This window comes from Cetorhinus maximus, chromosome 23 (assembly GCF_964194155.1).
Source record: "Cetorhinus maximus chromosome 23, sCetMax3.hap1.1, whole genome shotgun sequence".
Classification (NCBI taxonomy): Eukaryota; Metazoa; Chordata; class Chondrichthyes; order Lamniformes; family Cetorhinidae; genus Cetorhinus; species Cetorhinus maximus.
Genome location: NC_135901.1, coordinates 30,336,848 through 30,361,562, shown reverse-complemented (window position 1 = coordinate 30,361,562; position 24,715 = coordinate 30,336,848). Strand labels below are relative to the sequence as shown.

General features: G+C 44.1%; 4 protein-coding genes, 2 long non-coding RNA genes and 1 pseudogene across 7 annotated transcripts in view; 3 read left to right on the top strand and 4 right to left on the bottom strand.

Annotated features, from left to right (window-relative positions):
• The window catches only part of LOC144697287 (uncharacterized), a 685,032-nt gene that overhangs the window by 171,964 nt on the left and 488,353 nt on the right, over positions 1 to 24,715 (top strand). The window lies entirely within an intron of this gene.
• Positions 1 to 24,715, top strand: part of LOC144697361 (uncharacterized) — a 392,999-nt gene that overhangs the window by 199,817 nt on the left and 168,467 nt on the right. The window lies entirely within an intron of this gene.
• The window catches only part of LOC144697353 (uncharacterized), a 258,803-nt gene that overhangs the window by 151,595 nt on the left and 82,493 nt on the right, over positions 1 to 24,715 (bottom strand). The gene's annotated exons all lie outside the window — the stretch shown is intronic.
• The window catches only part of LOC144697960 (uncharacterized), a 274,230-nt gene that overhangs the window by 228,111 nt on the left and 21,404 nt on the right, over positions 1 to 24,715 (bottom strand). The window lies entirely within an intron of this gene.
• LOC144697416 (uncharacterized) overlaps positions 1 to 24,715 on the bottom strand; it is a 51,254-nt pseudogene that overhangs the window by 5,951 nt on the left and 20,588 nt on the right.
• Positions 11,200 to 13,529, top strand: LOC144697291 (uncharacterized). The gene is made up of 2 exons (XM_078569248.1): positions 11,200 to 11,256; positions 12,733 to 13,529. The coding sequence occupies exon 2, from the start codon at positions 12,932 to 12,934 to the stop codon at positions 13,397 to 13,399; it is 468 nt and encodes a 155-aa protein (XP_078425374.1). The 5' UTR covers positions 11,200 to 11,256; positions 12,733 to 12,931; the 3' UTR covers positions 13,400 to 13,529.
• The window catches only part of LOC144697369 (uncharacterized), a 240,069-nt gene continuing 233,461 nt past the window's right edge, over positions 18,108 to 24,715 (bottom strand). For both annotated transcript variants that reach the window (XR_013580346.1, XR_013580345.1), the window contains exon 2: positions 18,108 to 18,768. This is a non-coding gene — a long non-coding RNA (uncharacterized LOC144697369). The remainder of the gene's footprint in view (positions 18,769 to 24,715) is intronic.

Sequence of the window (24,715 nt, the reverse complement as noted above, 5' to 3'; positions counted from 1 at the left end):
GCACTGCCTGAAAGGCTGGTGGAAGCAGATTCAACAAAGGGAATTGAATAAATACCGGATAAAAACAAAAAACTGCGGACGCTGGAAATCCAAAACAAAAACAGAATTACCTGGAAAAACTCAGCAGGTCTAGCAGCATCGGCGGAGAAGAAAAGAGTTGATGTTTCGAGTCCTCATGACTGTTGAAGGGTCATGAGGACTCGAAACGTCAACTCTTTTCTTCTCCGCCAATGCTGCCAGACCTGCTGAGTTTTTCCAGGTAATTCTGTTTTTGTTTTGGATAAATACCGGACGGGGACTAGTTTTCAGGGCTCATGGGGAAAGGGCAGGATAGTGGGACTAATTGAGTCACTCTTTCAAAGAGCCAACACAGGCATGGTGGGCCGAATGGCCTCCTTCTGTGCTGTGAGATTCTCTGATCACAGATAAATAAATGTGTGTCTGTAATATGTACAGTGATGTCAATAATGTCTGGAATTCCCTTTGTGGCGTTTCAGAATTTTATCCTTTTCTTTCCAGTTTAGTTTCAGACAAAGAGAATAAAAGCAAATCACTTTCAGTACATTGAGCAGTCCCGATGTCTATTTTCAGACCAGCAAGTCAAGGCTCCCTCTTTAAATGGCCACTTCCCACAATGGATTCAGTGGCCTCTGAAGGAAAGCAGCCTCGGTCCACACTAGGAGTTCCTGCCCACCACCCACCCCCCTCCCCCCCGCCCCCAGGGTTTCTCAATGCGTTTCACTGCCGATTAAGCGCTTTCTGAAGTGTAGGCACAACGGGAAATGTGGCAGCTAATTTGTGCAAAGCAAAATCCCACAGTTGGCAATGTGATTATGACCATGCCACCTGTTTTTACTGATATTGATTAAGGGATAAATATTAGGCCCCAGGACTAGTCCCCCTCCAGTATTTATCCAATTCCCTTTGTTGAATCTGCTTCCACCAGCCTTTTAGGGAGTGTATTCCGGATCACAACACCTCACTGTGTAAAGACTTATCTTCCTCATTTCCAGTCTGGCTTTTCTGTCAATCATCTTCAATCTGTGTACTCTGGGGAACAACCCTTTTGTCAGTGGAAACAGATTCTCTTTATTTCCTCGATGTAAACCGTTCATGATCTTGATCACCTCTATCAAATCTCTTATCCTTCACTGCTCCAAGCAGAACAACCGCGGTCTCTCCAGTGTGTTCACATCACTGAAGTTCCTCATTCCTGTCCCCATACTAAATCTTTGCACCCTTTCCAAGGCCTTGACATCCTTCCTGAATTATGGGGCCCATATATGGGGTCCATTTCTAGAGAACTAGCATTGAAAAGCAGGGAGATGATGTTTAACTTGTATCGAAGCTTGGTTAGACCACGCTTGGAATAGCCTGAAGTTTCTGGGTCCCCATCATTATAAAAGGGATAGAGAGGTGTAAGCTGACCTGGACAGTAGATTTTAGTTTAACGGGACCATCCTTAGGGAGTTTTTACACTACATTCAATGTATTAAGCTAACAGGGTCAAGACGGCATTTTATACTAACACTGGGCTAAAAAAGCCATGTATTCTGTATCATCCTTTACATGTAATTAATCAAGAATTACTGTGGAATTACTAACAAGCCAGAAACACACTGAAATAAGCAGTGAGACTCAATGTATAATTGAAGAATAAGTAATGAATCAAGTAGTTGTTAAGACTCGACAGGATGCTAATGTTCGAAGTTTAAAATATTAATTTGCTGCTGTAAACACTGTCCGTGGAAACAGATATCACTCCACTACAGTCCATGGCCATCTCAGGCACCTGTAAGAGGATGAATGAAGGCTTGTCTAAACTCAGATAAAATAAAGATTCTGAACAGTCCCATTGTTCTGCTCCATGGAACGATGTACAGAAATGGTTAAATCCAATCAAATTAACCCAGTAACAACAATGACCAATTGTCTAATGATGACAGACCTGATTTGAGATGAGGTGATGTTAATTCAAGGGTTAAAAGTTGCTTTTAAGAACCATCTTGGCCTTGCGAGTTGGTCTCTAGCTGTGGACGTACTGAGTGACCCCTGGGGCAGGATTGTGGGAAATCGCTGTTGGTTCAGGAACCTGAGGAAGATTCACACTTCTCTCTGGGTTGTTGGCAAATTGAGGTGGGGAAAGTCGCTCGTCTATTTCATAAGTATACCTATTTCTTTAAAATAAACACTGACATGATTTGTTACTTCAGAGTCCAGTCTTGCCTGATGGTTAAGTCTCTTTCAAATTAAAGCATTTGAGAGGGTCAATTTGAAACTTAGGGGTTCAGTTTGGAACCTAGTAATTAGGTTCCTGCAACCAATTTTATTTACATACCCCATTAACACTGACAGGGGACTCCAGAAGGTGCGAGAAAGATTCACAAGGATGATACCAGAACTGACAGTGTTTTAGTTACAGGATGGATTGAACAGGTATGGAATATTTTCTCTAGAAAAGAGAAGGCTGAGTGCTGACCTGGTTGAGGACTTTAAGGTTATGACAGGGTCCAATAGAGCTGATGTCATCAAGTCATTACTGTTAGTACAGGTCTGACAATTCTAGTTATGAAACAAGTTTCTCCCACTTGATCTAGAAATCTCTGTTCCCCGCAATCGCCCACATTTTTATTGATTGTAACAGTAACTTATCCGACGATTCTACTCCAGCTTTTCCACCAAATTATCCTCCCCTGAAGGTGCTGACTCTTGGGTTCAGTTTCACACTCACCTATTGCCCTCCCCAATATGTCAGCCAGGTGTCTAAATCTTTACACTTGAAGTGAACAAACTGTTTTGCTAATGGGGCGTCACAATCAAATCCAGTGACTACCCACAAGTACTTTGTATCAGGGTGGGGTCACTGCGCCCCCCACCCACACTTTCCATCCCAGTCCCAGGATTTTGTAAACTGGGCTCCAGATGAGTAATGGCGGCCATACCCCCACAATGCCCCGCGCTTGAGAAACCGCTCTATCCGCCGCGCGGGCGGGCGGCCCGGGACTGCGAATGTCCAAAGTAGAGGGGAAGCTGCGCATGTGTTGGGAGACGATGGACTGCGCATGTGAGCCTTCGGGTTTTCGGAAGGAATGCGCATGTGCGGGAGTGAGGTTGGGACCGGAACAAAGCCCGCGCTCTGATTGACCGAGGGACCATTGTCTGTTCCATCATCCAGCCTTTCCCATTGGACAACAGCTCAGCGCGGCTGGCGGGCAAAGTCTCGCCCACGTGGGGTTCCGCCCCTTATTGTCTTCAGGTGGGGAATGGACCAATGGGAACTCTGCAGCACCGGAAGGACTCTAGTCCTCCAGCCAATCAGAGCGCGGGCTTTGTGTGAATGAAGATTCAGCTTCACACAGACTAAAACTTCCTCCTGTGTCCAACATCTGTGAGTAAAACACTCTCTTTTCTCCCCCTTTCCATTTCTTTTCTCATTCTGGGGGGAAATTGTTGACTTGCAGGAACTGAAGGGAAAGGAAGTGAATCCAGGGAGGTTGCAGACTCTGGAAAGGTTGGCCCAGGTCTCTCTCTCTCTTAAAGACATTGACATCCTTTGCTCCCTCAGCTTGACACATTTATTTGTCTGACTAAAAGGATGGTCTCTTTCCTAATGTTCACAATTAAAGGGGTGGTTTCGCCAGGAGATGGCTGACATTTACGGGGGCAGTAAATTAATATTGGTCAGAGATACGTCTAGTGGAAGTTATTTATGGTTCATTAGTAACAGATATAGTCATTACAGCACAGAAGGAGACCATTTAACAATTCGAGTCCATGTTGACTCCATGTAGAGCTACCCACTCAGCCCCATTCCCCCACTATATCCCCGTTCCCTTGCAACTTTATTTCCTTCAAGTACCCATTCAATTTCATTTTAATATCATGAATCGTCTCCACTTCCACCACCCTTGTTGGCAGCAGGTTCCAGATCATGGACAATCACTGCCTTAAAAAAAATCTTCTTCAGATTCTCCCTGTCTCTCTGATCAGGCAATATTCTTATTTGACGCTTTTCACATCATGGATGGGAAGCAATGTGTTTGCATCTGTCGATCAGCATGAATCAGCCCCTTCAGGAGAATTGGGAGGGTGTATATTCAGTACAGCAGAATGAGAATCGAGGGAAAGTGTGTGGGACGCAGATTTACAGAGTTTGGGAACAAGAGAGGGAAGAATTTTCCATAGAAACTAGAATTGTCTGTTCTGAATTTCTATCCTGTACTGACAGATGATTTTTGTAAACACCTTTTACAGGATATGAGAAGAGGAGGATTTTCAGACTGAAATCTCAAACCAAACATTGTGTCAAGATCTGATAGAGTCATCTAATTCATCAGGACCTGAATATCATCGGCCGTTGAATCTGGAAGGAGAAATGTTTGTCTGTTCTGTCTGCTCCAAAAGGTTTTCATCATCAGTGTGACTGGGTAAAAACCGAGACACACACACCCGAGTGTGGGTGTTCCAGTGAAATGAGTGTCGAAAGAGCTTTAACCAGTTACACAGCCTGAAAATATATCACACTATTCACAGTGGGGTGAGGCTGTGCACGTGTTCTGTGTGAGGACGAGGCTTCAATTGATCATCAAACCTGGAGAGTCACAAGGACACCCGTATCATGGAGAAGCTGTGGAAATGTGGGGACTGTGGGAAGGGTTTCCGGTTCCCGTCTGCGCTGGAAACTCATCGACGCATTCACACTGGGGAGAGGCCGTTCACTTGCTCCATGTGTGGGAAGGGATTCACTGATTCATCCACCCTTCGGAAACACCAGCATGTTCACACCGGGGAGAGGCCGTTCACCTGCTCCGAGTGTGGGAAGGGATTCAGGGATTCATCCCACCTGTTGACACACCAGCGAGTTCACACCAAGGAGAGGCCATTCACCTGCTCGGAGTGTGGCAGGGGATTCAGTCATACATCCCACCTGCTGACACACCAGCGAGTTCACACGGGGGAGAGACCATTCACCTGTTCTGTGTGTAGGAAGGGATTCACTCAGTCTTGCAACCTGGTGATGCACCAGCGGGTTCACACTGGGGAGAGGCTGCTCACCTGCTCTTTGTGTGGAAAGCGATTCAATCACTTATCGAACCTGCTGAGACACCAGCGAGCTCACAGTGGAGAGAGGCCGTTCACCTGCCCTGAGTGTGGAAAGGGATTCACTGATTCATCCAACCTGCTGAGACACCAGCGAGTTCACTCCGGGAGAGACCATTTACCTGCTCTGAGTGTGGGAAGGGATTCAGTCAGTTCCCGAGCCTGCGGAAACACCACTGACCAATGGAGAAGCCATTCACCTGCTCTGAGTGTGGGAACGGATTCTCTTAGTCACTACACCTGCTGACACTCCAGCAAGTTCACAAGTGATTACAGGAGTTGGATTCTGCTGTTATTGCTGCTGTTAATCACATCCACGACTGAACCATGTTCATTCTGACAGTTGATGAAGTGGGAGGGTCGGAAGGTTTCTTTCTGCTGGACTGGCCGGTCTCACGACTTTGCTTCCAGTGGCTGATGCTTTTTGAGCCTGGGAGTACCCATTTCCAATAAAATGATTCACAACAGCTGATGAAGGACATTTATTTCATCCTGGACAGTAAATAGTGTTTCTTCTACCACGACAGGTAGATCTGAAATAAATGCATTTGTCTCTGCTCCATTGAGTCTCGAGGCTGGAGAGAAGATTTATGAGAATGACACAAGCCATCAGTTAAACGGGGCATTCTCCATGGCAATGCATCCACCAATCAGAGTCCATTTGCCAACCAATCAGCACTCTCCTCTCATGAAGTATAAATTGTTGTTCCCTTTTCATTTGGTATTCTTACGAATGTTCTGGTGAGTGCAAGATGAAAACTTCGACGTCTCTTTTTTCCGCAATTACTGTTTTAATTAACAAACAGTAACATATGATTGAATAAGTAGTGAGCCTTAATTGAATTACAGTTAATGAATCAATAATGAATCAGTAGTTATGGTAAAAGACTGAGCTTTATTTGCTGTATAAATGTAAAACCTTAATTGCTGTGTATGTAAAGAATGTGCAAGGAAGATAGATGTACTGACAAGAGAGACCTTCTAGCTCTGATTGTCCTCAACATTTGAATCTGTATGAATAAGGGATTGTATAGAATCAGATAAAGGGATAGTGAAACAGTTTTATTGTATTCCTGTCTAAGATAATGAGAGAAGGTTTCTTTCTAAGACAGCAAGACAAAGTCACAGACTCTCTCAGTTCCTCCCAGACATTCAGATTTTTATTGAAGTCAAATTCCTGCCATGAAGCAGGATTTGAACCTGGGTCCCCAGAACATTACCCTGGGGCTCTGGTCTAGTGACAATACCACTACACCATCAGGTAGTGGGCTATAATGAGAGAAGCTGCTGGACATAATTGAGGATCCAATTAATTTAACTAGGAACCAAATTGACCAATTGTCATGTTACAAAAGGCCCAACTCTGAAGTGAGGTAATGGTCACTTTGGGGATAAAAATAGAGTTTCTGAAGGCCTTCCTTGATAGCCAAGTACTGAAGACTCCCGAGGCCGAGTTCCAACTAAGTTACTGTCAGAGAAGGAGCCAGACTCCCGAGGGTGAATTCCACAAGAATTACTGTCAAAGAAGGAGCCAGAGAGGGTTACGCTTCTACAGACTGATCACCCGCATGAAGTTGTAAAAGTCAATGTCTTAAAGTTGTTAAGTAAACATTTTTCTTTTAATAAGTTTATTTTTAAATTTACTGTCCAGAGAATTCTGCCTTTGCCTTAATTGGTTGAAGTCTTGTCCGAACCAAAGTGATTTTATTAAATGTCAAGCTGGGGGTGGCTGAAATCAATTAAATTACAGATAACAAGATCAGTTAACATCAATCTTAAATTTAAAAATGTGCATTTATATAGCTTCTTTCACAACCACAGGATGTCCCAAAGCGCTTCACAGCCAATTAAGTACTTTTGAAGGGCAGTCACTGTTGTAATGTAGGAAACGCGGCAGCCAATTTACACACAGCAAGATCCCACAACAGCAGTGTGATACTGACCAGATGATCTGTTTTTGGTGATGTTGATTGATAAACATTGGCTACGACACCAGGGATAACTCCCCTGCTCTTCTTCAAAATAGTGGCCATGGGAACTTCTATGTCCACCTGAAGCAGCAGACTTGGGTTAGCACCTCATCCAAAAGACAGCAGCTCTGACAGTGCAGCACTCCCTCAGTGCTGGCACTTGGAATGTTGGATGTGATTTTTGTCCTCAGGCCTCTGGACTGGGACTTAAATCAAGAACCTTCTGACTCAGAGGTGGGAGTGTGATCCACTGAGCTCTGGCTGACACAATAGACAGTACAACATTAGAAAGGGAAATTAACCCTTTATAATCCCGCTCTTTTTTCCTCCAGTGACTAAGCCAATAATAAAAACCCTGGTGTAAATAACATGTATTTGACTGACAAATGTTGAAGTGTTGGTTCAGAGCCACAGGTTTCGGATCCCCATTGAGCCTCCAGCACCTTTCTGTCTCTCTATTTCTCGTGTCAATGACAGCCAGGCGACGGAGCTGAGGGCTGAATTTAGCTGAGAATAACGGGGCCTGCGCCCCAGTTGGGAAACTGCCATGGGCGTCGCACTGATAGAGAGACAGGAAGGTGCTGGAGGACTGACTGGGAAATGGGCTTCCAACCAATTGGGGCAGCGGGAGGGGGTGACCGGGGCTGATGGTGACCCGACCCCCGGGGTTCAGTGCCCCTGTGTCCAAAGTGGGGAGTCACGGGAACAGAGTACAGAGGAGCCGAAGAGAAACCATTTGGGTCCAGAACATTGTGCACATCCTTTTACACTGGTTGTCTTTGATCCTCAACTAATTCTATGTTCTTTTTAACCATGTTCTGTTTCATTAAAACACTCCTATCAGTTAAAATATTTGATTCTTCTGGATTTTTCATGATTGGATTTCTGCACTTCAGGGAAAGTGGGTGAGAGGGGTTGGCAAGCTCTTTAACAGAATGTGAGTCCCTCTAAGGTAATTGGCAAAGGAGCCAGAGAGGGAGATGAGATTTTATAGAGCAGTCAGCCTGACCTTGGCAGTGGGGAAAATTCTAGAGTCCATTATAAAAGATTTAATAGCTGAGCACTTGGAAAACAGTGGCAGAATCGGACAGAATCAGCATGGATTTACGAAAGGGAGATCATGCTTGACAAATCTACTGGAGTTTTTCGAGGATGTAACTAGTAGAGTTGATGAGGGGGAGCCAGTGGATGTGGTTTATTTGGACTTTCAGAAGGGTTTCGACAAAGTCCCACATAAGAGATTAGTGTGTAAAATTAAAGCACATGGAATTGTGGGTGATGTATTGAGATGGATAGAAAACTGATTGGCAGACAGGAAACAAAGGGAAGGAATAAAGGGTTTTTTTCCAAATGGCAGGCAGTGACTAGTGGGGTACCACAGGAATCGGTGCTGGGACCCCAGCTATTCACAATATATATTAATGATTTAGATGAGGGAATTAAATGCAATATCTCCAAATTTGCAGATGAGACAAAGCTGGGTGGGACGGTGAGCTGTGAGGAGGATGCAGAGATGCTTCAGTGTGATTTGGACAAGCTGAGTGAGTGGGAAAATGCATGGAATATGCAGTATATTGTGGACAAATGTGAGGTTATCCACTTTGGTAGCAAAAACAGGAAGGCAGATTATTATCTGAATGGCTATAAATTGAGAGAGGGGAATGTGCAACGAGGCCTGGGTGTCCTCATATACCGGACACTGAAGGTAAGCATGCAGGTGCAGTAGGGGGTAAAGAAGGCAAATGGTATGTTGGCCTTCATAGCCGGAGGATTCGAGTACAGGAGCAGGGATGTCTTGCTGCAATTGTATAGGGCCTTGGTGAGACCACACCTGGAATATTGTGTGCAGTTTTGGTCTCCTTATCTGAAGAAGGATGTTCTTGCTACAGAGGGAGTGCAGCGAAGGTTTATGAGACTGATTCCTGGGATGGTGGTACTGGCATATGAGGAGAGATTGAGGTGGTTATGATTATATTCGCTGGAGTTCAGAAGAATGAGGGGGGATCTCAAAGAAATCTATAGAATTTGAACAAGAATAGACAGGGTAGATGCAGGAAGGATGTTCCCGGTGGTGGGGGAGTCCAGAACCAGGGGTCACAGTCTGAGGATACTAGGGTAGACCATTTAGGACTGAGATGAGGAGAAATGTCTTCACCCAGAGAGTGGTGAGCCTGTGGAATTCGCTACCACAGAAAATAGTTGAGGCCAAAACATTGTATGTTTTCAAGAAAGAGTTTGATATAGTTCTCGGGGCAAAAGGGTTCAAAGGGTATGGGGAGAAAGCGGGAGCAGGCTATTGAGTTGGATGATCAGCCATGATCATAATGAATGGCGGAGCAGACTCGAAGGGCCGAATAGCCTACTCCTATTTTCTATGTTTCTATGTTTTTTTTTAACACAGCGAGTTGCTCTGATCTGCCTGCAAGCAGATTCAATAGTATATTTCCAAAGGGCAAGCAGAACCATAGAACACTACAGCACAGAAAACAGGCCATTCGGCCCTCCTAGTCTGTGCCGAAATATTATTCCGCTAGTCCCATTGACCTGCACCTAGTCCATAACCCTCCAGACCTCTCCCATCCATGTATCTATCCAATTTATTCTTAAAACTTAAGAGTGAGCCCGCATTTACCATGTCAGATGGTAAGTGGAAAGAGCCTACTCGCATTTACTCTGTCTATTCCCTTCATAATTTTGTAAACTTCTATCAAATCTCCCCTCATTCTTCTATAGTACTTGAAAGGAAGGAATTTGCATGGCTGTGGGGAAAGAGCAGAGCAGTTGGATGAATCAGAGAGTTCTTTCAAAGAGATGGCCGGGGCACGATGGGAATTCCAGACATTATTGACTTCACTGTACATATTACAGACACACATTCTGTGTTCACAGAATCTCACAGCACAGAAGGAGGCCATTCAGCTCATTGTGCCTGTGCTGGCTCTTTGAAAGAGCTACTCAATTAGTCCCACTATCCTGCCCTTTCCCCATGAGCCCTGCAAACTCGTCCCCTTCCAGGATTTATGCAATTCCCTTTGTTGAATCTGCTTCCACCAGTGCATTCCGGATCACAACACCTCACTGTGTAAAGATTTATCTTCCTCATTTCCCTTCTGGCTTTTATGTCAATCACCTTCAATCTGCGTCCTCTGATTAACAACCCTTTTGTCAGTGGAAACAGTTTCTCTTTATTTCTTTGAAAGATGAACACTTGAGGGAGAAAGGAATAGAAGGTTCTGCTGACAGGGGTCAGTGCAGTCGAATTGGAAGAGGCTCATCTGGAGCATAAACACCAACAAATAGCAATTGAGTTCCTGTCAGAATGAATATGGTTCACGATTGGATGACCAAGTGAATCTCTTCCCACACTTGGAGCAGGTGAACGGAAACTCCCCTGGGTGACTGCGCTGTTCTGTCAGCAGGTGGGTTGACTGAATGAATCCCTTTCCACACAGTGAGCACATGAACAGCCCCTCCTCAGTGTGAAGTCGCTGATGGGTCAGTCAGCTGATAGAATCTGTAAACCACTTCCCACATGGAGCGGGTGAATGGCCTCTCCCTCTCCTCAGTGTGAAGGCGCTAATGGGTCAGTCAGCTGATAGAACCTGTAAACCACTTCCCACATGGAGCGGGTGAATGGCCTCTCCCTCTCCTCAGTGTGAAGTCACTGATGGGTCAGTCAATGATAGACTCTGTAAACCACTTCCCACATGGAGCGTGTGAATGGCCTCTCCCTCTCCTCAGTGTGAACCGGTTGGTGAATTTCCAGCTCAGATGAGGATCTTTGCTCAGTCCCGACATCTCCACGGTTTCTCTCCAAAGTCTGTGTCCTTGAGTCTATCCAGACTGTATGATCAGTTTGAATCTTGGCAACACGCAGGACACTGACTGATGTTTGAAACCTTTTCCCACAGACGGAAGAGGGAAAGTTTTCTCTTTCGAGAGTCAAAGACCAACCGGCTGACGTCACCGGCCAGAGCGAGAAGCCGTTTGGAGAACTCGGGAGAGGGGAAGTTGCGCGTGTGCGGGGCAGAGCCCGCCCCCCTTCCCGTCGTGTTGAGGTACTGACCAATGGGAAGAGTTGGAGGACCGGAAGGACTCTGGTCCTCCAGCCAATCAGAGCGCGGGATTTGTGTGAATGAAGATTCAGCTTCACACAGACTAAAACTTCCTCCTGTGCCCAACATCTGTGAGTAAAACACTTTCTTTTCTCATTCTGGGGGAAATTGTTGACTTGCAGGAACTGAAGGGAAAGGAAGTGAATCCAGGGAGGGTGCAGACTCTGGAAAGGTTGGCCCAGGTCTCTCTCTCTCTCTCTCTTAAAGACATTGACATCCTTTGCTCCCTCAGCTTGACACATTTATTTCAAAACAAAAACAAAAATACCTGGAAAAACTCAGCAGGTCTGGCAGCATCTGCGGAGAGGAGCACAGTTAACGTTTCGAGTCCGAATCACCCTTCAACAGAACTAAGTAAAAATAGAAGGGAGGTGAAATATAAGCTGGTTTAAGGGGGGATGGGACAGGTAGAGCTGGATAGAGGGCCAGTGATCGGTGGAGATAACCAAAAGATGTCACAGACAAAAGGACAAAGAGGTGTTGAAGGTGGTGATATTATCTAAGGATGTGATCATTAAGGGTAGAAAGCAGGACGAGCAAGGTACAGATAGCCCTAGTGGGGGTGGGGTGGGGGGAAGGGATCGAAATAGGCTAAAAGGTAGAGATAAAACAATGGATGGAAATACACTTAAAAATAATGGAAGTAGGTGGGAAAAGAAAAATCTAAATAAATTATTGGAAAAAAAGAAAGAGGGGGAAAATTGGAAAGGGGGTGGGGATGGAGGAGAGAGTTCATGATCTAAAATTGTTGAACTCAATATTCAGTCCGGAAGGCTGTAAAGTGCCTCGTCAGAATTTATTTGTCTGGCTAAAAGGATGGTCTCTTTCCGAATGTTCACAATAAAGGGGTAGTTTCCCCAGGAGATGGCTGATATTTAAGGGCACAGTAAATTAATATAGGACAGAGATATTTCTAGTGTGTATGGCATGTATTAGATATATTGTTTAAGGTTCTGTAATAAAGTTAATTGATCATAATTTCTAGTCTTCTAGTACTGTAGTTATGTTATATATTTCCAATCATAGAGTCATTACGGCACAGAAGGAGTCCATTCGGCAACTCTAGTCCTTGACAACTCTGTTGAACAATCCAGTCAGTCCCATTCCTCTGTATCTCCATAGCCCTGCAAATTTGTTACTTTCAAGTGTCCATCCAATTTCATTTTGAAATTATGGATCATCTCTGCTTCCACCACCCTGGTCATTGTCGAATTCCAGCTCGTGACCTCTCTCGAATGAAATAAAGTTCTTCCTCAGATTCTCCCGTTATCTCTGATCAGTAAATATACTTATATGTAGACTTTCAGCTTTTGGACAGGATGTAGTGAGCATGGATCTGTCGATCAGCATGAATCAGCACCTTCAGGAGAATTGTGAGGGTGTATATTAGGCACAGAAATGTCAGAATGGAGGGAGTGTGTGTGGGATGGAGATTTACAGCTTTTGGGGAATGAGAGAGGAAAGAATGTTCCACAGCAACTAGAATTGTTTGTTCTGAATTGATATTCAGTACTGACAATGATGACTTTTGTAAACTCCTTTTACAGGAAAATGGAAGAGGAGGATTTGCTGACCGAAATCTCAAACCAAACGTCATATCAAGATCTCAGAGTCACTCAATTCATTGGGACCTGAATATCATTGGTCTTTGAATCCAGAAGGAGAAATGTTTGTCTGTTCTGCCTGCTTCAGAAGGTTTTAAAATTAGCATGTAGTTCACACGGTGGAGAGGCTTTTTCCTGCTCCATGTGTGAGAAGGAATTCAATCGGTTAACCAACCTTCTGAAACACCAGATGATTCACACTGGGGAGAGGCCATTTACCTGCTCCATGTGTGGGAAGGGATTCACTTGTTCAACGAAACTGCTGACACACCAATGCATTCACACTGGAGAGAGGCCATTCTCCTACTCAGAGTGTGGGAAGCGATTCCCAAATTCATCCAACCTGCGAAAGCACCAGAGAGTTCACAGTGAGGAGAGGCTGTTCACCTGCTCCATGTTTGGGAAAAGATTCACTCAATCCTCCAACCTGCTGAGACACCAGCAAGTTCACACTGGGGAGAAACCTTTCAGCTGTTCTGAGTGTGAGAAGGAATTCGCTGATTCATCCAGCCTGCGGAAGCATCACCGAGTTCACACAGAGGGGAGAGGCCATTCACCTGCTCCTTGTTCATCCGAGCTGCTAAGGCACCATGGCAGTCACACCAATTAGAGACCTTTTGGATGCTCTGATGCTGGGTGTTAATTGTTTCAAGTATATAAAGGTGGAGGGCATTAATTGGATGGCTATGTAAGCGCCTATAAAGAGTCACTTACTGAATAAATAAATACCAAGTAAAGATTAACTCCAGTTTCTTCCTTCACAATAAGGCTGTCAGGATTATAACATGGTAACAGAGAATGCTTGCCTAATGGTGAAGGATTGAAACTCACTGGCATTGTCAATTCCTAACAAAAGTAAAATCAGAAGCAAAGTATTTAGTGAGCTGGATGCCCATCAGTTGGATACAGATGGAGGTTTGGATCTTCCTCCTCTTGGTTCATTGATGAGATTTACAAGAAAGACGATTAACTCCTGGCCCAGGCACCCTTTGCCAATGTGATTTCCCCAAACATGCAGATTAAAGTCATCCATGACCATTGCTGTCCCTTTCTTACATGCCCCATTTATTTCTTCCTGTACACCCTGTCCTACCATGTAACTACTGCTAGGAGGCCTAAAACTACTCCCACAAGTGACCCATTACCTTTACTATTTCTTATCTTTACCCAAACTGATTCAACATCTTGCTGTGTGGAGCCAAGGCCATCTCTCACGACTGTACTAATGTCATCCTTAATTAACAGAGCTACCCCACCACCTTTTCCTAGGTTCCTATCTTTTTGAAATACCAAATATGTCAGTCCCACCCTTGGTCACCCTGCAACCATGTTTTGTATTGGCTATCAAGTCATACATATTTAATTCTATCCGTGTTAACAATTCATCAATTTTGTTAGGAACTCTGCACACATTCAGATACAGAGATTTTAACTCTGCCTTTTTACCATTTTTGCACTCTCTGGTCCTACCTGCTGGTGCACTCTAAAGTTTGTACTCTCTGTCCTTTCCTGCCACACTCTGGTTATCATTATCCAAATCACTACTTTGCTCTGTTACCTCATTATTTCCCTTTGATTTGCCACATCTCCTCTTGCATGATCCCTTCCCCCCACTATTTAGTTTAAAGCCCTCTCTACCACCCTCGTTCTAAGACTCCCCAGAATACTGGTCCCAGCACGGTTCAGGTGAAGACCGTCCCAACGGTACAGCTCCCGCTTTCCCCAGTACTAGTGTCAGTGCCCCATGAATGGAAACCCATTTCTCCCACACCGGTCTTTGAGCCCCGCATTGTTATGGCACAGCTGATGGTAAATGCTGAGATGCCCAAATCCCAATGGGAAACTTGAAACAGCTGCCAAAATAGTTTTTACAATATGGATATTATGAGGAGAAGTTCTGAAATCAGGAAATAATGGCCCTGACTATTTGTGATGATTTTATAGTAAAGTAAACATTTATTAAAAGAATAAAAAGAGTACAATTACACTTAAATACAAGAAGAGCTTCACACAGTAAACTGTACTTTAAAACAGTTCCAAAATCTTGACTTAACTACCCTCAGAGCTAACCTTCCCATTTTCTGTTCAGCAACTATCCTTATAGGTTCTAAAATCTATAGGGTTCCAGTAATTTTTACCACACAGTGCTTTTTTCTTGGAGTGTCTTCTCAGGCTGGCAGCAACTAGATCTTCCATTCTGGCCTTGTTCACATTGTTTTCTGGGAGATCTGTCCAGCTATCCTGCTGTCTTCTGGGAGATCTGACCAGCTATCCTGCTGTCTTCTGGGAGATTTCAGCAGCTACCCCCTCACATAGGCTTCAGTATTTCCATAAATGTTTTCCATCCCTTTGATCTCTCTATTGTCTCAACGAGTCTCTTCAGAAATGCTTTCTTCCCAGAACTGATTACACTCGTTCTTTACTTTAGTTCGTAGACTTGTAAAAACAAACTTACCCTATCTTTACCTTCCTGACACCTTTTTCAACCTGGATATATCCCGTTTGAACTAAAACAACTTAATTCAATATTACAACTTAATTCAACATTCAATATGGTGGCATAGTGCTTTTGTGACTGGACAGGTATTCTACAGACCCAGGGTAATGCTCTAGGGACCCGGGTTCAAATCCCACCATGGCAGATGGTGAAATGTGAACTCAATAAAAATCTGGAATTAAATGTCTGATGATGATCACGAAGCCATTGTCAGTTGTTGTAAAAACCCACCTGGTTCACTAATGTCCTTTAGGGAAGGAAATCTGCCATCCTTACCTGGTCTGGCCTACCTGTGTCTCCAGACCCACAGCAATGTGGTTGACTCTTAAATGCCCTTTGAGCAAGGGTAAAGACTGTCCTAGCCAGTGACGTCCACATCCCATGAACAAATTTTTTAAAAATTGCTTTATGTAAAACAATATTGTTTTATTATCTTTTTTTATGTAAAACTCTGACTGAATTTCCTCTTGGTTCATTAATATATCAAAACCACTTCTTACTGTTGGCTTTGGTCACTCTAGCTCTTAATCCAATTACTATATTGACACCCCCACCAGCCTGTTTTCTCATTTATAATAAACATGACAGGGTTATTAGCAGAAGAAAAATATTACAATTCCTTGTTTTCTTGACAGCATTCATCTCTCTAATCTTATTGATCCTACGTCAATTTGCTGGTCACTAAGGTAATACGCAGAGATTATTACATCATTACTATTATAATATTATTATTCCACTATTTAAATGGAGAGAGATTGCAAAACTCTGAGGTACAGAGGGATCTGGGTGTCCTAGTACATGAATCACAACAAGTTAATCTGCAGGTACAGCAAGCGATTTGGAAGGCAAGTGAAATGTTGGTGTTTATTGCGAGGGGAATGGAATATAAAAGTAGGGGAGTTTTACTGCAGCTGTATAGGGCCTTGGTGAGACCACATCTGGAACACGGTGTACAGTTTTGGTCTCCTTATTTGAAAACAAAATAATTGTGTTAGAATCAGTACAGAATAGGTTTACTTGACTCATTCCTGGGCTGAGGGGCTTATCTTATGGAGAAAGGTTGGGTTGGGCCGATACCCATTGGAGTTTAGAAGAATGAGAGGTGATCTTAATGAAATATATAAGATCCTGAGGGGTTTTAATAGGGTAGGTACCACAAGGATGTTCCCACTTGTGGGAGAGACTAGAGCCAGCGTACACAGTTTAAGAATAAGAGGTCCACCATTTAAGATTGGGATGAGGCGAATTTTTTTCTCTCAGAGGGTGGATAGTATGTGGAATTCTCTTCCCCAGAAATCAGTGGAGGCTGGGTCATTGAATTTATTCCAGGCATAGTTAGGCAGATTTTTGATCGGAAAGGAAGTCAAGTGTTAAGGAGGGGGAGGCAGGAAAGTGGAGTTCAGACCACAACCAGATCAGCCATGATCTTATTGAATGGCGGAGCAGGCTCAAAGGGCTGAATGGCCTACTCCTGCTCCTAAGTCACACGTCCCTATGATCTAGTAGATGCCAATGAAGGATAGTTGGTTTTTGATAGGTTTCGAATGAGGGTGAAAGCATCTTTAGCAGATCTGGATATCTCAACAAGAGGCAGGATTCGAACTAACAGGTGAATGAATCCCAGGAATGACCAGGGAACAATTAACAGGTGTTTCACATCTGACTCAAAGTATCATTATGTGATGAACTGCCCAAAGTGGAAAATCAGGGTCTTCGAAGTGACACATGACACAGAGAATTCTGAGGCTGAAGACGATGATCACTCTGAAGGAATTGTACTAGTCACAAGGAGCTTTGGTCCAGTGATGAGTGTGTTAGTCACAGACTCATTCAACTGTGCTGTGTTAGATAGTGGCTGCATCTCAACAGTATGTGGATTGGTGAACGTGTTACCCAGATTCACCTCATAGTGAGGATTAACACAAGGTTAAGGAGTGTGTAAGTTCTACTTGTTTAGGTTTGGTGATGTCAGTACGTTGTAGCCATTAAAAAGTCACTAAATAGCTGGAGTCAGCCACTTTATCAATGTTGGCTGTTAGACTTCACCTTGATAACACATTTGTGTAATTAATAAGGCTGATGTTACCAAATGATACTTTATGTAACCTTAATGATGAAAAGTTTTCAATTGCCTGTCCCTTTAAGTTCCAGATACTGTAATGTCGCTTTAAAAAAAATTGGTGTTAAGGTCAGGAAGGGGTCAGAGCACCAGGTGTTCCAGGACACTCTGTTTAGATACAAGTTATAGTTCACAGTTAGAAAGGGCTCCAAGCTGATTGGCTCAATTTGTTGTGGGGACGCTCGGGACACTTTTCTGATTAATTCCAGATTTTTATTAATTGAATTTAAATTGCACCATCTGCCATGGTGAGATTCAAACCCACGACCCCAGAGCATTACCCTGTGTGTCTGGATTACTAGTCCAGTGACAATACCACTAAACCACTGCCTCTGCATTCCTTAAATTGTCTAACATCTTAACTTTTAATGTAGCTTCCCAATCTACCACAGGCAACTTAGACTTCTACCTTTGTAGTTTCCTTCTGTGAGAAACACCCAGAAAAATTAAACAAAAGAACCTTCCAACCAGCACAGCCCATCTCCATGGCAACCTGGCATGTTCTGGGGAGTTCCAAAGAGTTTCAAATTAAATATCTTTTCCATTCTAAACACCCTCTCATTCTGTAATTCATATGAAATATGAAACTAGATATTCACAACACATCTCAAAGAGCATCAGCCCATTGGGAGCAAAATCGTGAGACCGGCCAGTCCAGCAGAAAGACACCCTCTGACCCTCCCACTTCACCTAGTCCTGGATGTGATTAACAGCAGCAGTAACAGCAGATTCCAAAATTTGTAATCAGTTGAAAAGTTTCTGGTGTCTCCGCAGGCTGGATGACTCAGTGAATCTCTTCCCACACACAAAGCAGATGAACGGCCTCTCCCCGGTGTGAACTCGCTTGTGTGACAACAGGTTCGATGACTGAGCAAATCCCTTTCCACACACACAGCAGATGAACGGCTTCTCCCCAGTGTTAATGCGTCGATGGGTGTCCAGCTTCGAGGGGGATGTGAACCCCTTTCCACAGTCCCCACATTTCCACGGTTTCTCCATGGTGTGGGTGTCCTTGTGTCTCTCCAGGTTTGATGATCAGCTGAAGTTTCGTTCACACAGAGAACACGTGTACGGTTTCTCTCCGTGGTGAATGGAGTGATTTTTTTTTCAGACTGTGGAACTGGTTAAAGCTCTTTCCCACAGTCAGTGCACTGGAAGCACCCTCACTTGGGTGTGTGTGTCTCGGTGCTTTTCCAATCACACTAATGTTTGAAATTTTATGAAGCTGACAAAACAGACAAACATTTCTCCCAGAGTCAAAGGCCGATGATATTCAGGTCTTGATGAATTGAGTGACTTTGTCAGATCTTGATGTGAAGTTTGGTTTGAGATTTCTGTCTGTAAATCCTCCCCTTCTAATAGCCTGTAACAGGAATTTACAAAAGTCATCACTGTCAGTACAGGATAGAGATTCAGAACAGACAATTCTAGTTTCTATGGAACATTCTTTCCTCTCTCATTCCTCAAAAGCTGCAAATCCCCATCCCACGCAGTCTGCCTCTATTCTCACTTACCTAATATACACTCTCCCAATTCTCCTGAAGGGGCTGATTCATGCTGATTTACGGATGCAATTCATTACTTCCTGTCCAAAATGTGAAAATCTTCATATAAGTATATTTCCTGATCAGAGAGACAGGGAGAATCTGAAGAAGAATCTTTTTTAGGCAGTGATTGTACATGACCTGGAACTCGCTGCATATGAAGGTGGTAGAAGTGGAGACGATTCACGATTTTAAAATGAAATTGAATGGGCACTTGAACAAAATACAATTGCAGGGGAATGGGGGTAGAAAGGGGGAATGGGATGACTGGGTTGCTTTACAGAGAGTCAACATGGACTCGAGTTGCCAAATGGGCTCCTTCTGTTCTGTAATGACTCTATCTCTGTTACTAAAAAACCAGAAAGAATATACACTAGACATTAATCTACATTAATTTACTGTCCCCTTAAATATCAACAATCACCCCTTTAATTGTGAACATTAGGAAAGAGACCATCCTTTTAGCCAGACAAATAAATGTGTCAAGCTGAGGGAGCAAAGGATGTCAATGTCTTTAAGAGAGAGAGAGAGAGACCTGGGCCAACCTTTCCAGAGTCTGCACCCTCCCTGGATTCACTTCCTTTCCCTTCAGTTCCTGCAAGTCAACAATTTCCCCCAGAATGAGAAAAGAAATGGAAAGGGGGAGAAAAGAAAGTGTTTTACTCACAGATGTTGGACACAGGAGGAAGTTTTAGTCTGAATTTCATTGTCCAACTTCCGCATTTTGACGTCCACAATGGACCCCTGCCTAAATCAGCCAATAGGAATCACTCTGCTCCGCGGTGCCGTCCTCAGGTTGCAGTCCGCAGGCCAGGCGCGCGGACACGGGAGCCCCGCCCCCACCCATTGTTTCCCCCTCCGCCTCCTCGAGCCAAGGTTTCCAGGCAACCGGCTGATGGCTCCGGCCAGAGCGAGAAGACGCTCGGAGAACTCGAGAGAGGGGAATCTGCGCAAGTGCGGGGGAGAGCCCGCCTCGAACCGTCATGTTGAGGGACTGACCAATAGGAAGAATTGGAGGACCGGGAGCACGCTGGTCCTCCAGCCAATCAGAGCGCGGGCTTTGTGTGAATGAAGATTCAGCTTCACACAGACTAAAACTTCCTCCTGTGTCCAACATCTGTGAGTAAAACACTTTCTTTTCTCCCCCTTTCCATTTCTTTTCTCATTGTGGGGGCAAATTGTTGACTTTCAGGAACTGAAGGGAAAGGAAGTGAATCCAGGGAGGGTGCAGACTCTGGAAAGGTTGGCCCAGGTCTCTCTCCCTCTCTTAAAGACATTGACATCCTTTGCTCCCTCAGCTTGACACATTTATTTGTCTGGCTAAAAGGATGGTCTCTTTCCTAATGTTCACAATTAAAGGGGTGGTTTCCCAGGAGATGGCTGACATTTAAGGGGACAGTAAATTAATATAGAACAGAGATATGTCTGGTGTTGTTATATGGTGCATATTAGATGCATTATTTATGGTTCTGTATCAAAATACATTTATTATTATTTCTAGTCTGGTAATATAGTACTGTAGCTACGTTATTTATTTCAGTCCTAGAGTCATTTCAGCACAGATCGAGCCTATTTGGTAACTCAAGTACCTGCTAACTCTCTGTCGAGCAATCCAGTTTGCCCCTATATCCCCGTTCCCCTGCAAGTTTATTTACTTCAAGTGATCAACCAATTTTATTTTGAAATTATTGATTGTCTCCGCTTCCAACATCCTCAGAGGCAGCGAGTTCTTGGACATGAGCGCCTGCTGCCGAAATAAAGTCCTTGCTCATATCCCAACTATATCTCTGTTCAAATAATCCTGTACTGTATATTACACTTGGCCCATTACTATAGGCACAGACATATTTTTAAGACTAGCAGCCTGGTTAATGATTTTCAATGCTGCAAAGATTATTGGTGGGCCACAAGTATGGAAAAGTCTTAGATATCAGCAAAGCATCATGAACAAAAATAGAAACTCGAGTATGACCGACAACTAGCAAGAAATATAAAGGCAGAGAAGGTTCACTCAGCTGATTCCTGGGATGAAGGGATTGTCTTATGAGGAAACATTGAGCAGGTTGGGCCTATACAAATTGGAGTTGAGAAGAATGAGAAGAATCTTATTGAAACATATTGGATTCTGAGGCAGCTTGACAGGGTAGATGCTGAGAGGATGTTTCCACTCATTGGAGAATTTAGAAATAGGGACATAGTTTAAAAATAAGGTGTCTCCCACTGAAGACGGAGATGAGCAGGAATTTTGTTCCTCAGAGGGCCGTTTCCCACACTCAGAGCAGGGGAATGGCCTCTCGCCGGAGTGAACTCGCTAGTGTCTCAGCATGTTGGAATTCTCTTCCGCAGGGACAAGAGGAGGCTGGCTCATTGAATATATTCAAGGACGAGTTAGACAGATTTTTGATGGACAAGGGGTTCGAGGTTATGTGGGGCAGGCAGGAAAATAGAGCGAAAGTGAAGATGAGGAGGAATTTCTTCACTCAGAGAGCGGTGAAGCTTTGGAATTCTCAACCCCTGAGGACTGTGGCAGCTCAGTCATTAAATATATTCAAGACAGAAATTGATACGTTTTAGACAGTGAAGATATTGAGGGATATTGGGGATTGTGTGGGAAACTGGTGCTGAGGTAGATAAGCCATAATCTCATTGAATGTCCAAGCAGGCTCGATGGGCCAAATGGCCTCATACTGCTCCTATTTCTTATGATATCTGTGTCCTGACAGGAAGTGGTGAGCGTGGATCTGTCGATCAACATGAACCTTCAGGAGAATTGGGAGGGTGTATATTAGGTAGAGCAGAGTGAGAATGCAGAGAGAGAGAGTGTGTGATGGAGTTTTACAGCTTTTGGGGAACAAGACAGTAAAGAATGTCCCATAGAAACTAGAATTGCCTGTTCTGAATTTCTAACCTGTACTGATCGTGATGACGGTTGTGAATTCTTTTTACAGGATATCAGCAGGGGAGGATTTACAGACAGAAATCTGAAATCAAAGGTTAGGTTCTCACAGAGTCACTGGATTCATTGGGACCTGAATATCATCAGCTTTTGAATCTAGAAGGAGAAATGTTTCTCTGTTCTGTCTGCCTTAACAGATTTTAATGTCAGTGTGACTAGAAAAGCACCGACACACAAACCCGAGTGAGAGTGTTCCAGTGCACTGACTGTGGAAAGAGTTTTAATCAGTTACACAGACTGAAAAAACATCGCACCATTCACAGCAGGGAGTTCGTACACAAGTTCTGTGTGTGGACGAGGCTTCAACTGAGCGTCAAACCTGGAAAGACACAAGGCCACGCACACCATGGAGAAACCATGGAAATGTGGGGACTGTGGGAAGGGATTCAAAGTCCCGTCTGAGCTGGAAACTCATCAGCGCATTCACACTGGGGAGAGGCCGTTCACCTGCCCTGAGTGTGGGAAGGGTTTTGCCCGGTTATCCAACCTGCAGACACACCAGCGAGTTCACAGCAGGGAGAAGCCGTTCACCTGCTCTGAGCGTGGGAAGGGATTCGGTCCATTATTTAGACTGCAGTCACACCAGCGAGTTCACACCGGGGAGAGGCCATACAGCTGCTCTGAATGTGGGAAGGGATCCACTCGGTCATCCAACCTGCTGAGACACCAGCGATTTCACATTGGGGAGAGGCTGTTCACCTGCTCTGCATGTGCGAAGGGATTCACTCAGTTATCCCACCTGCAGAAACACCAGCAGGTTCACACTAGGGAGAGGCTGTTCACATGCTCTGAATGTGGGAAGGGCTTCACTCAGTTATCCCATCTGCAGACACACCAGCGACTTCACACTGGGGAGAGGCCATTCACCTGCTCTCAGTGTGGGAAGGGATTTATTCAGTCATCCCACCTGCTGAGATATCAGCAAGTTCACACCGGGGGGAGGCTGTTCACCTGCTCTCAGTGTGGGAAGGGTTTCACTCAATCATCCCACCTTCTGAGACACCAGTGAGTTCACAAGTGATTCCAGGGGTTGGATTCTGCTGTTATTGCTGCTGTTAATCACATCCAGGACTGAACCATGTTCATTCTGACAGTTGATGAATTGGGAAGATTGGAGGGTTTCTTTCTGCTAGACTGGTCAGTCTCATGACTTTGCCCCAGTGGCTGATGCTCTTTGAGACATGTTGCGAATATCTAGTTTCATATTTCACAGGGATCACAGAATGAAAGGGTATTTGGAATGTAAAAGATATTTAGTTTGCAATCCTGTTTGGAACCCCCCAAAGCATGCCAGGTTGCCATGGAGATGGGCTGTGCTGGTTAGATGGTTCTTCTGTATAATTTATCTGGGTGTTTCTCACAGAAGAAAACTATCACAGTTTGAGGGTCAAGTTGACTGTGGTAGATTGAGAAACTACATGAAAATTCATGATGGTAGACAGGCAATAGGAATTGAAGGAATTATTATATCTTTACAACAAATATAGATTCCTTTAAAGAATAAAAATCTAACAGATGCAACCGTGGATAACAGAAAAGGTAAAGATTGCATTAGATCAAAGGAAGAGGCTCATAAAGTGGCCAAAAATAATAATAAGCCTGAGGATTGGAGCTTTTTTAGAATTCAGGAAAGGAGGACCAAGAAACTGATGAAGAAAGAGAAAATCGAACATGAGAGCAAACTGGCGAGAAACATAAAAAGCGACTGTAAAAGCTTCTCTAGGTATGTGAAAAGGAAAAGATTAGCAAAGAGAAATGTGGGTCCATTCCAGGCAGAGCCAGGAGAATTTATAAAGGGGAATAAGGAATTGGCAGAGAAACTAAACAATGTGTGTCTGTCCTCACAGAGGAAGATACAAAAATCGTCCCCAAAATGCTAGCGAACCAAGGGACTAATGAGCATGAGGAACTGATAGAGATTAGTATTGGTAAAAAAGTAGTACTAGAGAAATGAATGGGGTTGAAAGTTGATAAATCCCCTGGACCTGGTGATCTACATCCCAGAGTGTTGAAGGAGGTGGCTGTAGAGATAGTGGATACATTGGTGATCATCTACCAAAATTCTATAGATACTGGAATGGTTCCTGCAGATTGGAAGGTGCCAAATGTCACCCACTATTTAAGGAGGGAGAGAGAAAACAGGGAACTACAGACTAGTTAGCCTGGCATCAGTAGTAGGGAAAATGCTCGAATCCATTATAAAGGATGTGATAACATACACACATATGAATTAGGAGCAGGAGTAGGCCACTTGGCCCCTCGAGCCTGTTCCATCATTCAATAAGTTCCTGGCTGATCTAATTGTAACCTCAGCTCCACATTCCCACCTACCCCCCGATAACCTTTAACTTCTTGTTTATCAAGAACCTATCTCGCTCTGCCTTAAAAATATTCAAAGACTCTTCCCCCGTCCTTTGAGGAAGAGAGGTCCAAAGACTCTCTGCCTTCTGAGAGAAAAAATTTCTCCTCTGTCTTAAAGAGGCGACCCATTACTTTTAAACCGTGACCCCAATTTCCAGATTCTCCCACAAGAGGAAACATCCTCTCCACATCCACCCTGTCGAGGCCCCTCAGGATCTTATATGTTTCAATCAAGTTGCCTCTTACTCTTCTAAACTCCAGCGGATACAAGCCCAGCCTGTCCAACCTTTCCTCATAAGATAACCCGCCCATTCCAGGTATTCGTCTAGTAAACCTTCTCTGAACTGCTTCCAATACATTTACATCTTTACTGAAGTAAGGAGACCAATACTCCAGATGTGGTCTCACCAATGCCCTGTTATAGCTGAAGCATATCCTCCCTACTTCTA

Excerpts from the sequence above, each read along its gene's own strand:
- LOC144697291 (XM_078569248.1), top strand. The coding sequence starts at position 12,932 with ATGTGTGAGAAGGAATTCAATCGGTTAACCAACCTTCTGAAACACCAG.